The sequence below is a fragment of the Porites lutea genome, chromosome 12, assembly GCF_958299795.1.
Source record: "Porites lutea chromosome 12, jaPorLute2.1, whole genome shotgun sequence".
NCBI lineage: Eukaryota > Metazoa > Cnidaria > Anthozoa > Scleractinia > Poritidae > Porites > Porites lutea.
In genome coordinates, this window is record NC_133212.1 from 19,769,014 (window position 1) to 19,785,453 (window position 16,440).

Below are 16,440 nucleotides of genomic sequence, written 5' to 3' on the forward strand. Positions count from 1 at the left end.
GGGGAGGGGGGGAGGGGGAGGGAGAAAGGGAAAATCCCCCTCCCCTTTTTCCCTTCCTCGCTATCCCCTACCCCCTACCCCTTTCGACGCCTGCTACACAGGCTATGGAGAGAGGGAAGTCCCATGGGCATTGCTCCGCTTTTCCATAGATAAATCATGTCTAGATCAGCGATGAGTTTAACATCAGGTTAATTTTCAAGGAATGAATGCGACGCATTCGATCAAGCTCGACCTTTTCAAGAGAGTATGCATTTCCATCACAGCTGTCCATCATCATATCTAAAGCCGTTTTGGAGGGGTTTCCTTCCCTGGAATAACCGTTTTGAATAAAAAGTTGGACTTATTTTCCCTTTGCGTTGATGTAAAAGTGATCCAGAAAATGGGATAGGGTGCTTATCTATATCATAGTGAGTAGAAAGTACGAATGTAGCCAAATTGTTAACTCCGCAGAGGTCCTACTGAACCAAGAGTATAATCCTAAAAGGTCTACTAATACAACGAAGAACGTAAATCCCCGACATTTCTTCCCTCCTTTACTTTTTTATGCTACTTCTTGTAACAAAGCCCCAAAATTAAAAGGCTTGTTACCAGAATCGTCTATCCCATAAAAGTCGCCAAAAAATATCAGACTCAAAATTATTCTAAAAGAGCTTTAAATTGCGAACCCATAAAAGGACTTCAAGGCTCCTAATGACTATTATATCGCATCGTACCTGGGAAAAGTGCCCACTGGGTTTTCAAAATATGACACTAGAGTGACTAGATGATACTATTCCTTTGATCTGAAGGTAATTGTTCGTCCTTTTTTCTAGATCATGACGAATGTACGACGGGGAATCACACTTGTGGACAGCTGTGTGTGAATCACCCCGGAGCCTACACTTGCACGTGCCACACTGGCTACTCACTCAACAATGATAACCGCTCCTGTTCAGGTTATACGAAATACATTTTGTTTTTAAAAAACACATTACATTCTCCGTTGCAGACGAAGCACTTCATAGAGGCGTGCGGTAATCTTTATATGGGTAAGCCCCCGACTTTGAGCTTTAGCTATGCCATCGCGTTGTTTTCTTACACAAGAACTGTCTAAAACTGTCTCCTTCCGCCTAGGTGTATAAATGGGTACCGCTGACATACTGCTACGGTTAGCCCCACGGGGAACTGACATCCCGTCTAGTGGAGAGTAATTATATTTCTAGGTGTTTTCTACCACTAAGATTTGCGTAACGCAAACTATCTTTTACTAAAGAAGCAAACAATGTTGTTTAACTATGTCAACCTATCTTATGACCCTCAGATGTCGATGAATGTAAGACAGGTCTGGCAGGATGTCAATACCAATGCAGAAACACGAATGGTAGCTTTCATTGTATTTGCCCGACTGGTTACTTCCTTAATCCTGATAATCGGACCTGTTCTGGTAGGCATAGACTTTGGTTTGTTACAAGAACGCAAGTCGTAGTAACTATATTAGTCTGCCCAGAAGAAAGATAATTTTAGGGTAGAGCGGTATAAAATACGTAATACTGCCTAATATAGTATCCACTGACATTAGAAAGTTCCAGCGCACGTTCGAGGAACGATACCGACCACAGCGATATGACATCAACAATATATTATAACCTAATTTACAAACACAATCAGGATTGTTTCAGAAAGTCGTACTTCATTATGACTGCCAAGTTATGGAACCTTTTACTGTGCGAGTTCAAATTAGCCAGTAATTCGTTAACAATGTTCAAAACTAGCTTTTTCAGTTTTACCTTTCAAAACTTGAGACCTATTATCCTCCAATGTTGCAACCTTTAAAACTGTCATCTTAGCTTCTATTGTCTTGTAACTCGAGGGATTTAAGTTGCAATCAGGACGAAAGTTCTGTTCCTATCTCCAGCCACCCCACCCCCCGCCCCTTATATCCCTTTGGTTTGTCTTTCATTTGTTAACACTCCTTTTGTTGTTATTATTCATCATTGTAATTGTTGTGGCGAATGTATTAAACTAAACTAAAGTAACTTAACTTACTCTCAGCCTTACAAAAGAAAAACAAACATGCCAGGAAGTGAAGATGGGAGCCATTTACCCTACCACATTTACTTTCCGTTCTCGCCTCTGCCGCACGCTCACTCCTGTTGCTGAATTCTAATCCCCCTTGCTTATTCCCATTCTGTGTGTTACCTATTTATGTCACCGCGAAGGCGTAGTTCTCATGAATGGTACTTTTCTCCAGATCATAATGAGTGCAAAAATGGCCAGCACACTTGCAGTCAAATCTGTGGTAACACTCCAGGTAGCTACTATTGCGCTTGCCGACCAGGGTACTATCTTGATGGCGACTTTAGAACGTGCAAAGGTATGCGCAACATGTCATGAGGATCAGGGGCGTACCAGGATTTTTCAAAGGGGGGGTCACATACAGGGACACCATCTGGGGATCGCCGACTATATATGGTTTATACGGCTGCTCTCCCTCGTGTATCAGCGGGCTCAGTTGAATCATCGCGGCATGAAGGCCTATATTAACTAAAGACAAGAGCCGTTGACGAAAATACGTTACAGAAAAACAAATTTTAAAAAAGTGGGCTTTTCAACAATGGCTTTTACGGCCAAGATATTGTCATGGCGTTTTCGCCACCTGAATATTGTAGGTTGTTTGCTCAAAAGAAGGCCTACCAAGGGGGGGTCACGGGCACCCCAGGACCCCCCCCCCCCCCCCCCTCAGCTACGCCCCTGAGGATATTACTGTTTTAGGTCAATTTTGTGCTGAAGTCATTACTATTAAGCATTAACCATAATAATTGTTTAGGTGATTTTTCAGGCATAGCATCAAAACTTTAAAAAGCTGGCTCATTTTTTTCAAGTCTCAGTCCATGTCAATGCTTACCATCCGTAGCAGTAGACAACAGGACACAGCTTCACTGCCTAATTTTAGTCTTAAATAACAAATCTGGACCATTTTTTTTGGAATACAATTGATACGAAAAACCTTTTCAGCTTTTAAAAGGATAGCAAATAACTTGACATAGCCCCTTTAAGTCAATTATTCTCTTTAACGCTGTCAACCTAGGACTGCTAGGAGGCTTCAGAAAAGTCCGATGAAGGAAAGAGCAAGGGATTTCCTCTAAATTACTGATTCTTAAAAACCTAAAAAAGCATTTGTATCAGGTTGTTTTGTATAGCGTTCCATTATTTAGTTAACTTGCAAAACGGCTCGTGATGTTTGTGACGCAATACCATCAGATTTGGTCCACGACTAAATCACCGTTTTAATTTTTAAAAGTGTCAATATTGCAATCTGGCCTTTTCTTTTCAACAATTTCCTTTTATCGTGTCGCTAATGATGAGTTAAATTAATTTCTTTACCAGGGTATCCGTGTTCGTCCCTATCCCGACCAGTCAATGGATACATAAATTGCACTGGAAACACAGTGGACAGTGTCTGTCAGTTTAGCTGTCAACCTGGGTACGAACTGGTAGGATCAATGCTACTCAGATGTTTGATCCAAGCTCAATGGAACGGAGTTCGTCCAGTTTGTAAAAGTAAGCCTACAACACTTGCAATACGTAAAAGCAAAAAATGTCTTGCCGTGTACAAGTCCTGTAAACTGTATAAGTAAACGTGAGCGAAACCTAGTTACTCACTCTCGAGTGTTTCTTTGTTCAGGAGCACTAGCGTTAGAGAAGTGCTGAAACGTAAGGGCAGTAGTAGGTTTTCACCGAAATCGACGAAGAAAGGCTTTCCCCTTTCTGTAATAATCACAAATTAACTTTACCACAACTTTGAAGAACTCTTTCGAACCTACCGCGATGGTAAACATTGATTCAGAATCCACTTATCTAAACCTTTGGTATATCTTAAAAACCAAGACTGCGAGAAATTATGAAGATTATGGATTACAGCCAGCGATGCTTTCATAATTACTCATCAATTTTCTTTTTCTCTGATTGCAGCAAAGCAATGTAAAAGACCTAAGCCTCCTTCCAATGGCTTTGTCAAAATTCCCTGCTCAACCACATACAAAGGAAAGTGCTCATTTGATTGTCGCTCTGGGTATTTCTTGAATGGCAGCAAAACCGTTTCATGCTCAGCTGACTCCACATGGATACCCACTCCTGGCAACTGTGACGGTAAGGAATATAAGCTTCCAGGTATTTCATCCTTAGGATGTGACCGCTCTAGATTACATGATTAAATAATTGATTAATGTTTTAATATTTGATTGACCATTGCAGCTATAACAGTTTGTCGTCCCAACCCTTGCTTGAATGGAGGCGTGTGCCGCCCTCTCAACAGCACTGCTTTTTGGTGTAACTGCACAGGCACTGCTCACATTGGCAGCAAATGCCAGGTCGGGATTTTCCGCAAGCCAAATTACCCCCGACTTGAGCAGAATAGCAGCTGGAACTTTACTTTTCAGTTGTCTCCACCAAAAGAGGAACTGACAATCACATTTAACTCAGTAGGATTGGAATTGCATCCTCGGGATCTGGTCGTTGTTCCAGTAAAACTTGAGCGAGGAAGACTGTACATCTTTAACATGACTGTCACGGCACGTCTCCCAGGTATCCATCAGATCACTTACACCCTTTCTGGTGCTACAGCCAAGGATTACCAGGCAGTGTTACCAGACACGGTGATTGTTCTTCAGAATGGCACATCTTGCAATGAAAATGCCAACATCAGTTTCCCAAAGGGCTGTCACAAAATTGCTCTTTATAAGTGCCCAGTAGGGAGCAGTTTTCTTCACGCAATATCAACGGAACCATGGTTACGGTCCACGAGACGAGTTAGCACAAACGGAGCTGTCTCTATCGTCTTTAGAAATCTTACCTTACCACTCGGCTTGCGAGGAGCAACCCTTGACAAAATAGATCGTTTTTCTGTTTCAAGAGATACAGTGCAATGCTATGACAAAACTCCTAAAAGCCTAGAATGTTTTCCCTCTGAGACGTTAGCAACCGTTTTTCTTCAGTCTTTAAATTCCAGCCTACCCAGCTGGTTCCATCTTATTCCGTCAAAAACGTTCTCGAGCCTTGAGCCAAATGACGTCATCACTTATATTTGGACCGGAAAGGAACTCAAAGGTGTCTTGAAGGGTCTAGGACTTTCACTGAAAGATCATACCTACTACTCTGTTCTTTTATACACTGGTGCCATAACCGTTGTAGTTAACGGGACTTTTGTAAAGCTACCAAAATATGGCAAAAATTCGTTCCTTTTGGCCGCTGTGGAGCTTTGCTTAGACGACCTTCCCCCCAAGGTGGTTCTTGCCTTCAATCCGCTATCCTATGTTACACTCAGAAGTATGCCCCTGTACCAGGAACTTGCAACTAAAGGCTGGAACATCTCTGTTCTGGCAATGCAGTTTTTTGGACAAAGGAAAACGAGCTATTCGGTAAATGTATGGAATCGAGGAAATGTTTTCATACCTGGCAACCTGGAACTCTATGGAAGAGTAGAAAAGACCATTCTTGGGTCTCATCCCATCCATTTTATGAAAGTTAGTTTAGTGGGAAATGCTGTTATCGGCATTCAGGATAACAACAATGTAAGTTTGAACAAAAGTAAACTTATCTAAAATATACATAATTAAAACGATGGAGCGTGGTTGCATATGGGCAGTTCCAAAAACACACATACAAAATTCAAGATTTACATATTTACATATCACTATTGCACGTTCTTGAATCACGGCAATAGAGGGTCGGTGTTATTTTGGACAAATTTGACAACGCCTACAAGGAAGTGTTCCACAGCATAGAGACAAAAGCTTCGTAAGGAACACTGGATACGAGGAATGTTACATTAATTTCAAACGTCCCTGTAAAATTATTTCTTATTGCAAAAGAGATTTCTTCATTCTGTCCACGGAATCACCTTGGACCACGAAAACGCAATGACAAGTTACTTTGTTGACGGCAATATTGTATATCTTCAGCACTACTTGCATGCCAAAACCTAAGGCTAACATAGTGTTATTAAACACAGGTGTGGGTCAAAAATCCAAGATCTTGGACGGCTGGTATTCGAGGACAAACGAATGTGTCCGTTGCTCTTTCCGTGCTAAAGCAACAGATAATATTCAACATATCATTACATAGGTGCTCGGGAAAAGTGCGATACCAAGGTCAGTGTGCAAGGAGAAGGTTCTCTGGGCCTCTAATATAGAGTAGTAATGAAATCGCTTAAGTAAACAATCACTCATTGACGAACCGACACTTTTCCATGATAGGATGCGTAGCTAGTTTCTGTTAAGATGCTAGGGAACTTTCTGCACTTACGTTGAAAAAAAGTCTTTATTGTTTTCGTCTTAAATCTTCACAAGCCCGTTTTGGCTAAATTTTACCTAGAAACTAACCTGCAATAGATCTTGCCTGTACTTTGGTTCAATGAAAACCCAACAGGCAAATAAATTTCAGTTTGAAACTTGCAAAATACAGTTGAACCTCTCCACAACGGCCACCTTGGAGACAGACGAACATGGCCATTGTTGAGAGGTGGCCGTCCGCCAAAAAAAACGTGGCCGTTGTAGCAAAGTGTCCGTTGCGGAGAGGTTGCCCTTAATGGAGGTTCAACTGTAATACATATTCCTAGCTTTTACCAGAGCTTTCGCATGGGATTCAAAGGCGTGGTTGGTGGTTGATTCACTACACATGTGCAATGGCCAGCAGGTTGTCCACACCTTAGTTCTCGCGCGAAAAGTCAAATAACCTTTTGGGGGGCCAATGAGCCCCTAGATTTGAGACCAAGAATGTTTTAAGAAATCCTGGACAGGGCCCAAGATCTGTTTATGAGAGTTGTTTACGAGACCATCCACATTCAGCGACTACGACCGTGATGAAAATGTAACACAGATCATTATCGCTGAAGTCACCGCCGGTGCATGTGTGATTTCTATAGTGAACGCAGCATGCCTGTTCTTAAAAAATTTTTCTGTGCAGTGAATTTACTTTGGTAATCGTTTTTTAAAGGTATGAAATCTTACTATTTACTTTTAACAGAGTACGAAAACTACACATCTTGCAAGTTCCAAGATACATACGAAATGTCCCTGAACGGCCTCTTGCAAAAAGACCCCTTTACGTCTACTCTACTTGGCTCTTTCATAGAAATTCCTAACAGCAATGTTTCGTTGTTTGCCAAATCTCACAATTTGAATAATTCCTCGTTAAACTCGAGATCAGCCACGCATTTGGAGCTTTACATATTAAATGGGACAATTAAGTTTGGACCACTGAAGTTTCCCAACGTGACCATTGAGACGGAAATTGCCACTAATCAAACTTTTGAACGATGCAGTGCTGAAAGGAAAGCTCAGGATCTGAAATTGTCCGCAAGTTTCAACCAGAAGGCAGCATTAGGAAGATTTTTTACAATTTCCCAATCGGATTCTGTCCAGATATTTCTACCTTTTGACAGCCAGAACAAAACTTATGGAGTCCTTAACGCAACAGTGTCACTACTGGGTGACTCGTTTGAGTCGCAAGTCACTATTTCAAACACCTCTGCGAGTTTTCAACGAGACTTCCTCCTCTTCAAAACATATCGCCTATCGTTAAGTGGCTCGAGTCGACTACAGCCTTGGGATTATTTACTTTTAAAGGTTACCGGAATATTTGGAAGGTCCAATAAAGGAGGCACGAATGATGCTTTAGAAGACGTCTTGAAGAAGATGATAAACGAGTACATTCAAGTTGTTGTAGAGCACACTGTACAACGACTTGTAGCCCTCCAAAATATCGATGACAAAATGAGCAAAAGGTTTGAACAAAGTAAAACAAGACTTCTTCGTGCCGAAAATAGGACTAGTTTGGCCATCACACGATACCTGTGGGCGTTAAAAGCCCAAAAAGTCGCTTCGAAGGAGGCTAGTACTGCCGAGAAAAATGCATCCGTAAGTAACCAAGAATTCAACAAACTCAAAGCATCGCTCGAACGACTATGTTCCGTAACTGAATGTCCCCATGTCTGTGTGGCTGGAACAGCATGTAACACTTGTTACAAAGACCTCATAAGTGAGGAACAAGGACTTTGTCCTGCGATTTGTCATAATGTCTTAAAGAAAAGGGTCGCACCTTTTAAGGAGATGGCAACCTGCCTGGAAGAGGAATGCGATCATTCGGGGGGTGACCTCTTCTCCTTCGTAAGCTGTAATTTTGAGAAAGTGGGAAAAGCGGTTGCTAAAACAGTAGCTACGGGCGTTTTGACGTCCGTAGGCGTTCCACCACAGGCTGCCTATCCACTTGCAAACGGAATAGTTAAGCTTGCTGAAACTGGAAGCGTAGAAGAAGCGGCGAAATCTGCCGGAGCTTACTTGTTCGCTACGCGCTATATCAATAAGAACACGGATATCAAAATGGCGAAAGATGCAAACTCTGAACCAAACGATAACAAAAACCTTGATGGTAAAGTACCTGCAGGGGTTGTCAGTGGAGTGGTCGATGCAGTCACCGGATGTAACGATGAGGGTGAATGGAACTGCTACGTTGAACCTAAGCCTTGTGAAAAGGATGTCTTCAATTATAGTTTCACTGAAATACCTTACTCATGTGTGATTTCATGTAAAGTGAACGTTATAAAAGAAACTGTTGCCACTCCGTGTTGCAAAGTAGTAAACTGCGCATCACGGATAAAGGAGTTGAGATGCAAGGAAAAGAACGCGTTCTGCCTCAAGACCACAGAAAAAGCCCTGTCCAAGCTTAACACAGCAAAAAGTAATCTCTTAAAACCATTCGCAAAGTTACAAAATGCAAAAAGGAAACTCCGAATCGCCGAGATTGAACTTGTCAAACAAAAGATTGAACTGGAAGGTGCTTCCAGTGAACGCAACATTCTTCGAAGAGTACATGATGCTGTTGCAAAAGCAAGTAAAATCTCACAAAGGGCGAATGGTGAGAACCGTGCCCTTCTAAAGGACGCAATTGTTTTGGCACAGCTTTGGAATAGTACCAATCAAACATGTCCAGTGGATATTAAGGAAGTTTCATTTGGTCTTACCTTTTCCTCGCCCCGCGAAACTTCCATACCAGTGATGTTCAAAATAGCCTCAAAGGACATAGAGAAAACGATCTTTCCAATCCTCAATTTTGCATCATTGAATGATTCCTTGCAACAGGTAACGAAACAAATAGTCAGAGAACTTTTTGGTAACGTGAGCTTTGTTCTCCGTTCCGGTCATCCATTAAATCAGATGTCCTCAGCTAAAAGTGCAGAGAGGAGGAGGCGAGCCATTGATAAAGGCAATGCTGATGTAACGAATCTGCTTGAATTCAAGAAAAAATGTGCCTTAGTTACAAACTATCATCGCGTCTTGACTGACATATTAAGGTCACTTTATAAGATCTCTGCACAGTCATTAATGACTTTCACTTTTTTCACGAATCAAACCATAACACAACGGCATGCTGAAGCCCATGATTTTGCTGTCAACATGACGCAAGCAGCGGAGTTTGGGCTCACCGCTAAGGATGTCAAGGAGTCCATGAAGGCCGTGTCCTCAGACTTGGAGGTTATAACTGCAGTTAGTTTGATTGAACTAAGAAATGCAGCCAATCACAATAAAGTGCAAACAGCGATTGGGGTTGTTTACAGAGAATGGGAAGCGAGTATGGAGCGGGTGTTTAACGGCACATCACTAGAATGCAATGGTTTCGTGGATTGTGTGGAAGACTTTGTGGACAACTGGAACTATCTCTACCAAGACGTAACTCTCCCTGAGGCAGTCAGGTTGAAGAAAACATTAGCAGTACTGAGGACGGAAGTCAAAGCCCTTGTTTCCTTTGAAGACCTTACAGTGGCTGAAGCGGCTGAGAAATCTTCTAGAATTCTACAGATTTTGCAAGACATCAAGAATGAAAAAATTTTCTGTGCGGTCGCTCCCAACATTACAAATCACCCGGAAGTGATGAAAAACATGAAAACTGGACAGACGCTCGAGTTGACTTGCAAAGCTGTCGGAGATCCCGCGCCATCTTATCGCTGGAAGAAAAATGGCGTGCTTCTGCTAGAAAGGGACACAGAGAATCTGCGAATCGAAAAAGTGACAACAAAAGATAGCGGTAATTATACATGTGAAGCTTACAACCATGTGAGTGTGGAGACATCGACGCCCAGTTTAGTTCTGGTACACCCACCTCCAACCCTGGTATATCAGCCTCCAAACAAGCTAAACATTCCTATCAACACCGGCTTTTATTTGCGCTGTAAGGCAACCAGCTTGGTTCGACCACTTCGCTATCAGTGGCTTTTCATGCCTTTCGAAGCGAATGGATACAGCATGGTTGAAAGAGGCAACTTTTCCGTATTGAAGTTCACATCAGTCCAGAATCAGGAGGAAGGATTTTACAAGTGTAACGTGTCCAATCCTTTCGACTTCACTTTGTCTCATGATGTCCACGTCAGAGTTCTTGGATTTTCTTTGGTGGTGCCTTCGTTGGGATTATCGTTTGAGATAGTTGGTAACTACAAAAGTCTTCAAGATTCTTATGAAGTAAACAATCAGATGGATATTGATAACACTCCCTTACACGACAACGAACGTTTTCAGTTAGACGTACAATTTTCTTTTAAAAGAGTGGTAAGCAACTTGGCGAACCTTTCCTCTAATGCAGTGAGGAATCTTACTATACATGACTGCAAAAGCAACGACCAGAAAAACGTCTCTTGCAGTGCATCCCTGAGGTTGCTCAGCTTAAATGTAACAGGACCAGAGTCGACTAACAGAACCGAGAGGGAGAACGCTCGAAGTGTAGTGGAGTCTGTGAATGTGATGAAACAGTCTGTAGCTGTTCTGGTTAACGAGTCAAATACTCGAGGAATCAGCTTAAATATCAAAGATGTCATCCTGTACATTGATCCAAGCTCATGGAAAACTGGAGAGTACAAATCCATGTGTCCTACTGGCACGATGTTGTATGTAAATAATTTCCTTTGCGGTAAGTAACTCTGTTGAGATCCAAACTATGTAATCAAAAGACATTTCCAAACTAAACTTGAAAATCACGGACCAGATTTGTGATTATTATCACGCAATGAAGAAAAAGGAACGCAAAAGCAACAGCGGCCATTGCTCAGCTTTGGCTACTATGTTTGTCCTGCCCTTAAGACACACTCGTATCATTTTTAAAAACCAAGTTTGTGCAGGAGGCAGCAAAATTGGACGAGTTGTTCAATCGCCCAAGGTTTCAAATCTCGATCGCTTCGGCCACTAACTGGAGCAGTCACGTCCCCAGGGTCTTCTCGTTTTCCAAAAGACTCTGGGGTCGAGGTTGCTAACTGGGGCTGTTGCTCGAACTAGTTTACTTCCAGTCAGACGGGAAATCAACCTACTGATCCTAATTTTCTGGTTTTTCGAGAAAAATTTCTGTCAGTACCTTCACTCTTCAGAGACAGGTTTTTTATTTCTCACTTTGGAAAAGTTTCACCAGCTATTAAGTAGTTAACGGAACAGGTCATTTTGGAATGTGCGCCTTTCATTATTCGTATATGGCAATTTTAGGACAGATAATTTTCAGTTTCTATTCCTTTTTGACTTAGCTGAACTGTAAAATGAAGTATGTCAGTGGTTTGGAATGAAAGAGGCATTCCCTACGTTTCCATTGTCCTTCAACGCTAGACTAAGTGAAATTTAACATTTAAAACCTGCTAATGACCCGCCAGATCGTTCGCTCCTTTCTAGCGTCGAGCCAGTATAAGGACTTAAAAAGAAGTGTGGTAGAATTATCTTGAGCGCTCAGATTTGGTTGGAGACTCGAAGTCGTATTGAAACTCTTCCTAGTAGACTAATGTAAGGGTCCGCATAAAGTTCTAAACTTTTTTTTTTTACAGTGAACTGTCCATCGGGTACTTATGGTGCCTTAAATGGGACAACGACGGCATGCTTTCCGTGTCCTATTGGAACATACCAACCATATCAGGGACAAACGTCCTGTTTTCTTTGTCCCTCGGGTTCTAATTCCCGCAAAACAGGATTAGAAACGCGTTCTTCCTGTAAAGGTAAGGCTAGATGATAATGATATGCGTTGCCTCCTCTCGCCATAGCAAATCTGCAACAATCGTGACTGCTAAGCAGTTTTAAGCCATCCGTTGTGAGAGTAGTAATAATTTATAACTGAATTTAGTTACTACTAAGTAACAAAGGAACGTTTCTCCCCTCATTTGGGCCAGTCCACCATTTTTTTAGTTGAGTGACATACCATCCTCTATAAGCTGAAAGCTGAAATTGTACAACAACACGTAAATTCTTTAATGGTCTTCTCGTACATCTTTCACCAGATATCGTTACTTATCCTACGACTTTCCCTCCCACTGAAACCACGTTGAAGAAGTCAGTGGCGACTACTGCTACAGACGAAACCAGAACCACACGAAAAGGAGAAGTTGAGAAGACGACTAGGAGTCCAAACGCGTCCGGGCTTGGAAGTGATAAAGATGTCGCCACCAAATGGAAGATAGCCTTTGGCGCATGCGTGGCTGTTATTGTCATTCTACTGGCAGGTTCGTTCCATCGCAAACCAAATTAGGCATTTTTAGTATTTTTCTGTATGCATGGTTAGTCCTTCTAAGCTCTCAGAGATCACTTTATTCAAAGACTCAAGATTGAGATTGGTAGATTGGTAGAGGGTTAATAAGTCAATCATATGACTCCCTACACTGGATCGGTGGAATATGATGAGGGTGGAAAATGTAATTGTTTTCAAAGAACACTATCTGAATCACGTACTCATTCATCAACAATAAGAACTAAGGGGCTACTTTTAAACATTTTTTTAGTGCTGAGTTAATAATGAAAAGTAAATCTGCCATCGTAAAGAGATTCGAAAGCTGACGTTTCCACTGACATCAGTTGACAGACATCATTTGAAAGCCCGATTAGTAAGATCGAGAACCGACACACACTGCTGCCATGTAATATGAAACGTCCATAAGCATTATAATACACTTCCATGTATGAGATAAATTTTCTTTTCGCAAAAACAAAGTTATAAAATAAAAAGTGCTAAACTATAATTTTATCAGGGCACGAAAATTGCACTGCTATAGTCGAACGTGGGATATTATAGTAGGAAAGAATTTCTATACAAATGTTACGATTGGACCAGGTCTTGCTACAAATCGTTTTGTAAAAATTGTTGTTGCTTCTTCTCTTCTTAAGGAGTGTTGGCGTACGCTATTCGCTATCGCGTCAAGAAAATCCCCCATTTTAAAACTGGCAAGATGAGAACGTCAGCTACTGATCAAACCTTCCAGAATCCCATATACGATACGAACGAGGATGTTAAGGAGCGACCGGTACTCAGTCAGAAGAACCTAATTTACCAGTCCGGGGACCCATCTGCTGTTAAGCTTGGCACCCTTTACAGCCTCGAGAACCCTTGCTACCAAATAGAGGACCCACAAGATGATGATACTAGCATGTAAAGAACAGGTTGAACCCCAACAAAATAAGGCTTTGATAGATTTTGATAGCATCATATTTGGCATAATTTGTCATCACGAGTCTAATTTTGATCCTTTTTCCGAAAAAAGCACTGTTAGCATAATTTGTACTTTGGCTAGTTTTGCAACACAAAATGGTCGTTTAATGATTGTGCAACCAATCTTTTCTGGCCTGTGATCAGTGTTACAGGCAAATTTAAGTTAAAAAACCACTTTTTTTTGTCTGCTTATTAAATTGTCAAATTCAAGGGACCTGGATCCTACTGCAGGGGCGGATCTAGGGGGAGGGTGCAGGGGGTGTGCACCCCCCTCCCCCCCGAGATGACCTGCAGTTTTCTAATACAACTGGTATTCTGCAAAAAAAAAGCTATGTGGTTTATTGGTGTTGAACTAGAGCAAGAGACGAGTGCACCCCCTCCTAAAAAAAATCGTGGATCCGCCCCTGCACTGGTAGTGACACAGTAGTCTTTCCGCAGGACTCAACGCATGTGCGTAACTCGCTCGAATACCCAAGATGGCGTGAATTATGCCCTATTAAAGTTTCTAGATGTAAAATGGGTAAATGTGTTTGTCATTTACTTGTTAGTTGTAAGGTTACTGAGCTGTTTTTACTAAATTTAAAGGAAAAATAAGAGGAATAATTTCTGCATTTTTTAGAAAAAACTAGCATAATTATTGCCATAATTCTAGAAATGTATGACCACTGCTCGAAGCATATTATGCTACTTTTGCAAGCACAGTCTATAAAAGCCTAAACAAAATTTTTATGCGCTTTTCAAGCTTGACAGCTGACGAAAATAAAAAATGAAATTCCGCTATAGAAAAAGGGTGATTTAAAGCCCAAAAGCTTCTTCTCATTTGTTATAACGCTTTTAGTAGTTCTACGTATTTTCAAAGATTAATCGACATCCGCATAAGGTAGCCTGCGTCACATTGATGAGGTTTCGCAACAGGACGGCAAAACGTTTGTGTGTGACAAAAATGAGAGGGCTATCTCTTGCAAGTTTTTTTTTCATGATCTTCGTATCACAATACTATGTTCTGGCCTCAAAAAAAAAAACGATCTGTTTAAAGGACGAGAAAGCTTGCCATAAAAATTGTTAAAACAAAATTACTTTTACGCTTGTCATAAAAGGTTTATCGCCGTTTTCTTTCGTCCGCCGTCCTTTAGTGTAAGTTCACTATTATCGCGCGCGACTGTTAAAAAAGACCATAAAAGCACCGGTGAAATGAATTTGGCGGTAAACCGCGAGAAGAATTAGATAAGCCAATTTGAGGGCACTCCTGTGCACTCTAATGCCCTGAGTTACGTAAACCAAGCATGAGGTTCAACAATATAAAGAGCATGCAAATTTATTGCTCAATCGCACTTTGTGATAATGACAGTCTAGTTGTTAGTATCCGAACATAAAAGGTAATAATGAACTTCACGAGCCTAATACGGTCTTAACATCAGAGAAGTAATAATAGGTAGCGTAACTTGAATAAGCTCCATAATATTTGATGCATGAGCTGAATTGTATTTTTTTTAAAAAGAAGTAGATTCAAGCTTATAGAGTGGTTCTTCTCCCCTCTCTGGGTTCTTCAGGGTCTTTACTTGTTATATCGTCACATTCGTCCATTTGTTATTGAGCACGCGTGTATGAAAATACACGAAAATCAAGGGCCTCCATTCGAGAGAAATTGCATCATTGCCAAAGAGCCAAAACGTGATAAACATGGCGTTTCATCTCAACTATCGCTGAAAATAAACCGCAAGCTCATCACAAGACTCATTTCAATCGATAGAATTCGTGGACCGACCGGTTCTGGAAAAGCTGGACATCTTTCGCATTTTTAAAATCTTTCGAAAGCTTTCTTCACAAAACATTCATGGCGCTCTGGAAAATCTTTATATGTCTTAGGTCACGTAGCGATCCTATCCCCAGTTTCCACTGTCTCCGCTAAGAAAGCCTGGGACCATGACTTCCTATTAATGGACTAAATACGAAGAAAAAAAAAAGGTTGCAAATTATGAGTCGTTCTGCTACGCAAGCTCGACTAACTAGAACCACCTGGGTAGAGTACAGTAGGATCCCGATCTTTCAAATAGTTGATTTTCCGAAACGCCCGATTTTTCTAACCAAAAGACGTTGCTTTGGTTAGACACGGTCAGTAATTTCACCCCGGTTTTGCCGAATCTTCGGTTTTTCTCAACTTCCGAGATTTCGAACTAATTTTGATTCCTTTCAAAAATTTACTTTCGATTTCTTGAACCTTGATAATTTAGGAACCAACCTGGAACACAAGATTTTGGTCTGCACATGTACTCCTGGTTAAGCATTCAACAAGCTCCTGGGAAGGTGTATTTATATACTTGATATTACAAAGTAAGTGACAAATCTGTTATAAACTGCAACACCGTTGTTGTTACACAATCGGAAGCATTACGGACGTTGTAAAGAAAGAGCCTGAGTTTCCGTGTTGAAAAGATGCAACACCTTATATTACCCGTTATTTTAACACAGGTAACTATAATTATACATTTTTTACTACTGTGGGTTTCTGTTACAGCAAATGAAGTCCGCCCAAAATTAGCACATACTGTATACCAATACATTACTGGTTTTTGTTTTGCTTAGTTGGCTTAAATCTTTTATAATTTACACTACATGTAAGTTTAGTTTGAAAATAAGGCCGTTGTTGTCTGCAGCCTTCTTGGTTCTTTTAAAACAAAACCATGTTAAAACAGGTATGATTCCATGCCACCGTTGATTTTTCGAATATATTCTCGCTGATTTTTCGAACCAATTTCCATTTCCCTTGGAAGTTATAAAAATCCCGATTCCACTGAAACGGTGAAACAGCAGGTGTCACCTGCAGAATGCCACCTGAGATCACAATAGAATAGACCATTTTACAGTTGTAGCCTTAGTAATCTAGCCTACGAGTGAACGTAATGCTGAGTTTGACCTTGTTTTCATATAAACCTCCTTAATTTTATAATGGAACTTATACTGAAA

General features: G+C 41.1%; 1 protein-coding gene across 1 annotated transcript in view; it reads left to right on the forward strand.

The window, feature by feature from the left end:
• The window catches only part of LOC140953838 (uncharacterized), a 29,083-nt gene extending 15,018 nt beyond the window's left edge, over nucleotides 1–14,065 (forward strand). Inside the window, exons 10-20 of the mRNA XM_073403218.1 lie at nucleotides 813–935; nucleotides 1,301–1,423; nucleotides 2,231–2,353; nucleotides 3,367–3,540; nucleotides 3,952–4,128; nucleotides 4,234–5,549; nucleotides 5,990–6,128; nucleotides 7,003–10,935; nucleotides 11,828–11,995; nucleotides 12,275–12,496; nucleotides 13,155–14,065. Of these exons, the coding sequence (XP_073259319.1) occupies nucleotides 813–935; nucleotides 1,301–1,423; nucleotides 2,231–2,353; nucleotides 3,367–3,540; nucleotides 3,952–4,128; nucleotides 4,234–5,549; nucleotides 5,990–6,128; nucleotides 7,003–10,935; nucleotides 11,828–11,995; nucleotides 12,275–12,496; nucleotides 13,155–13,420 (6,764 nt within the window). The 3' untranslated portion in view covers nucleotides 13,421–14,065. The remainder of the gene's footprint in view (nucleotides 1–812; nucleotides 936–1,300; nucleotides 1,424–2,230; nucleotides 2,354–3,366; nucleotides 3,541–3,951; nucleotides 4,129–4,233; nucleotides 5,550–5,989; nucleotides 6,129–7,002; nucleotides 10,936–11,827; nucleotides 11,996–12,274; nucleotides 12,497–13,154) is intronic.
• Nucleotides 14,066–16,440: the final 2,375 nt, after the last annotated feature.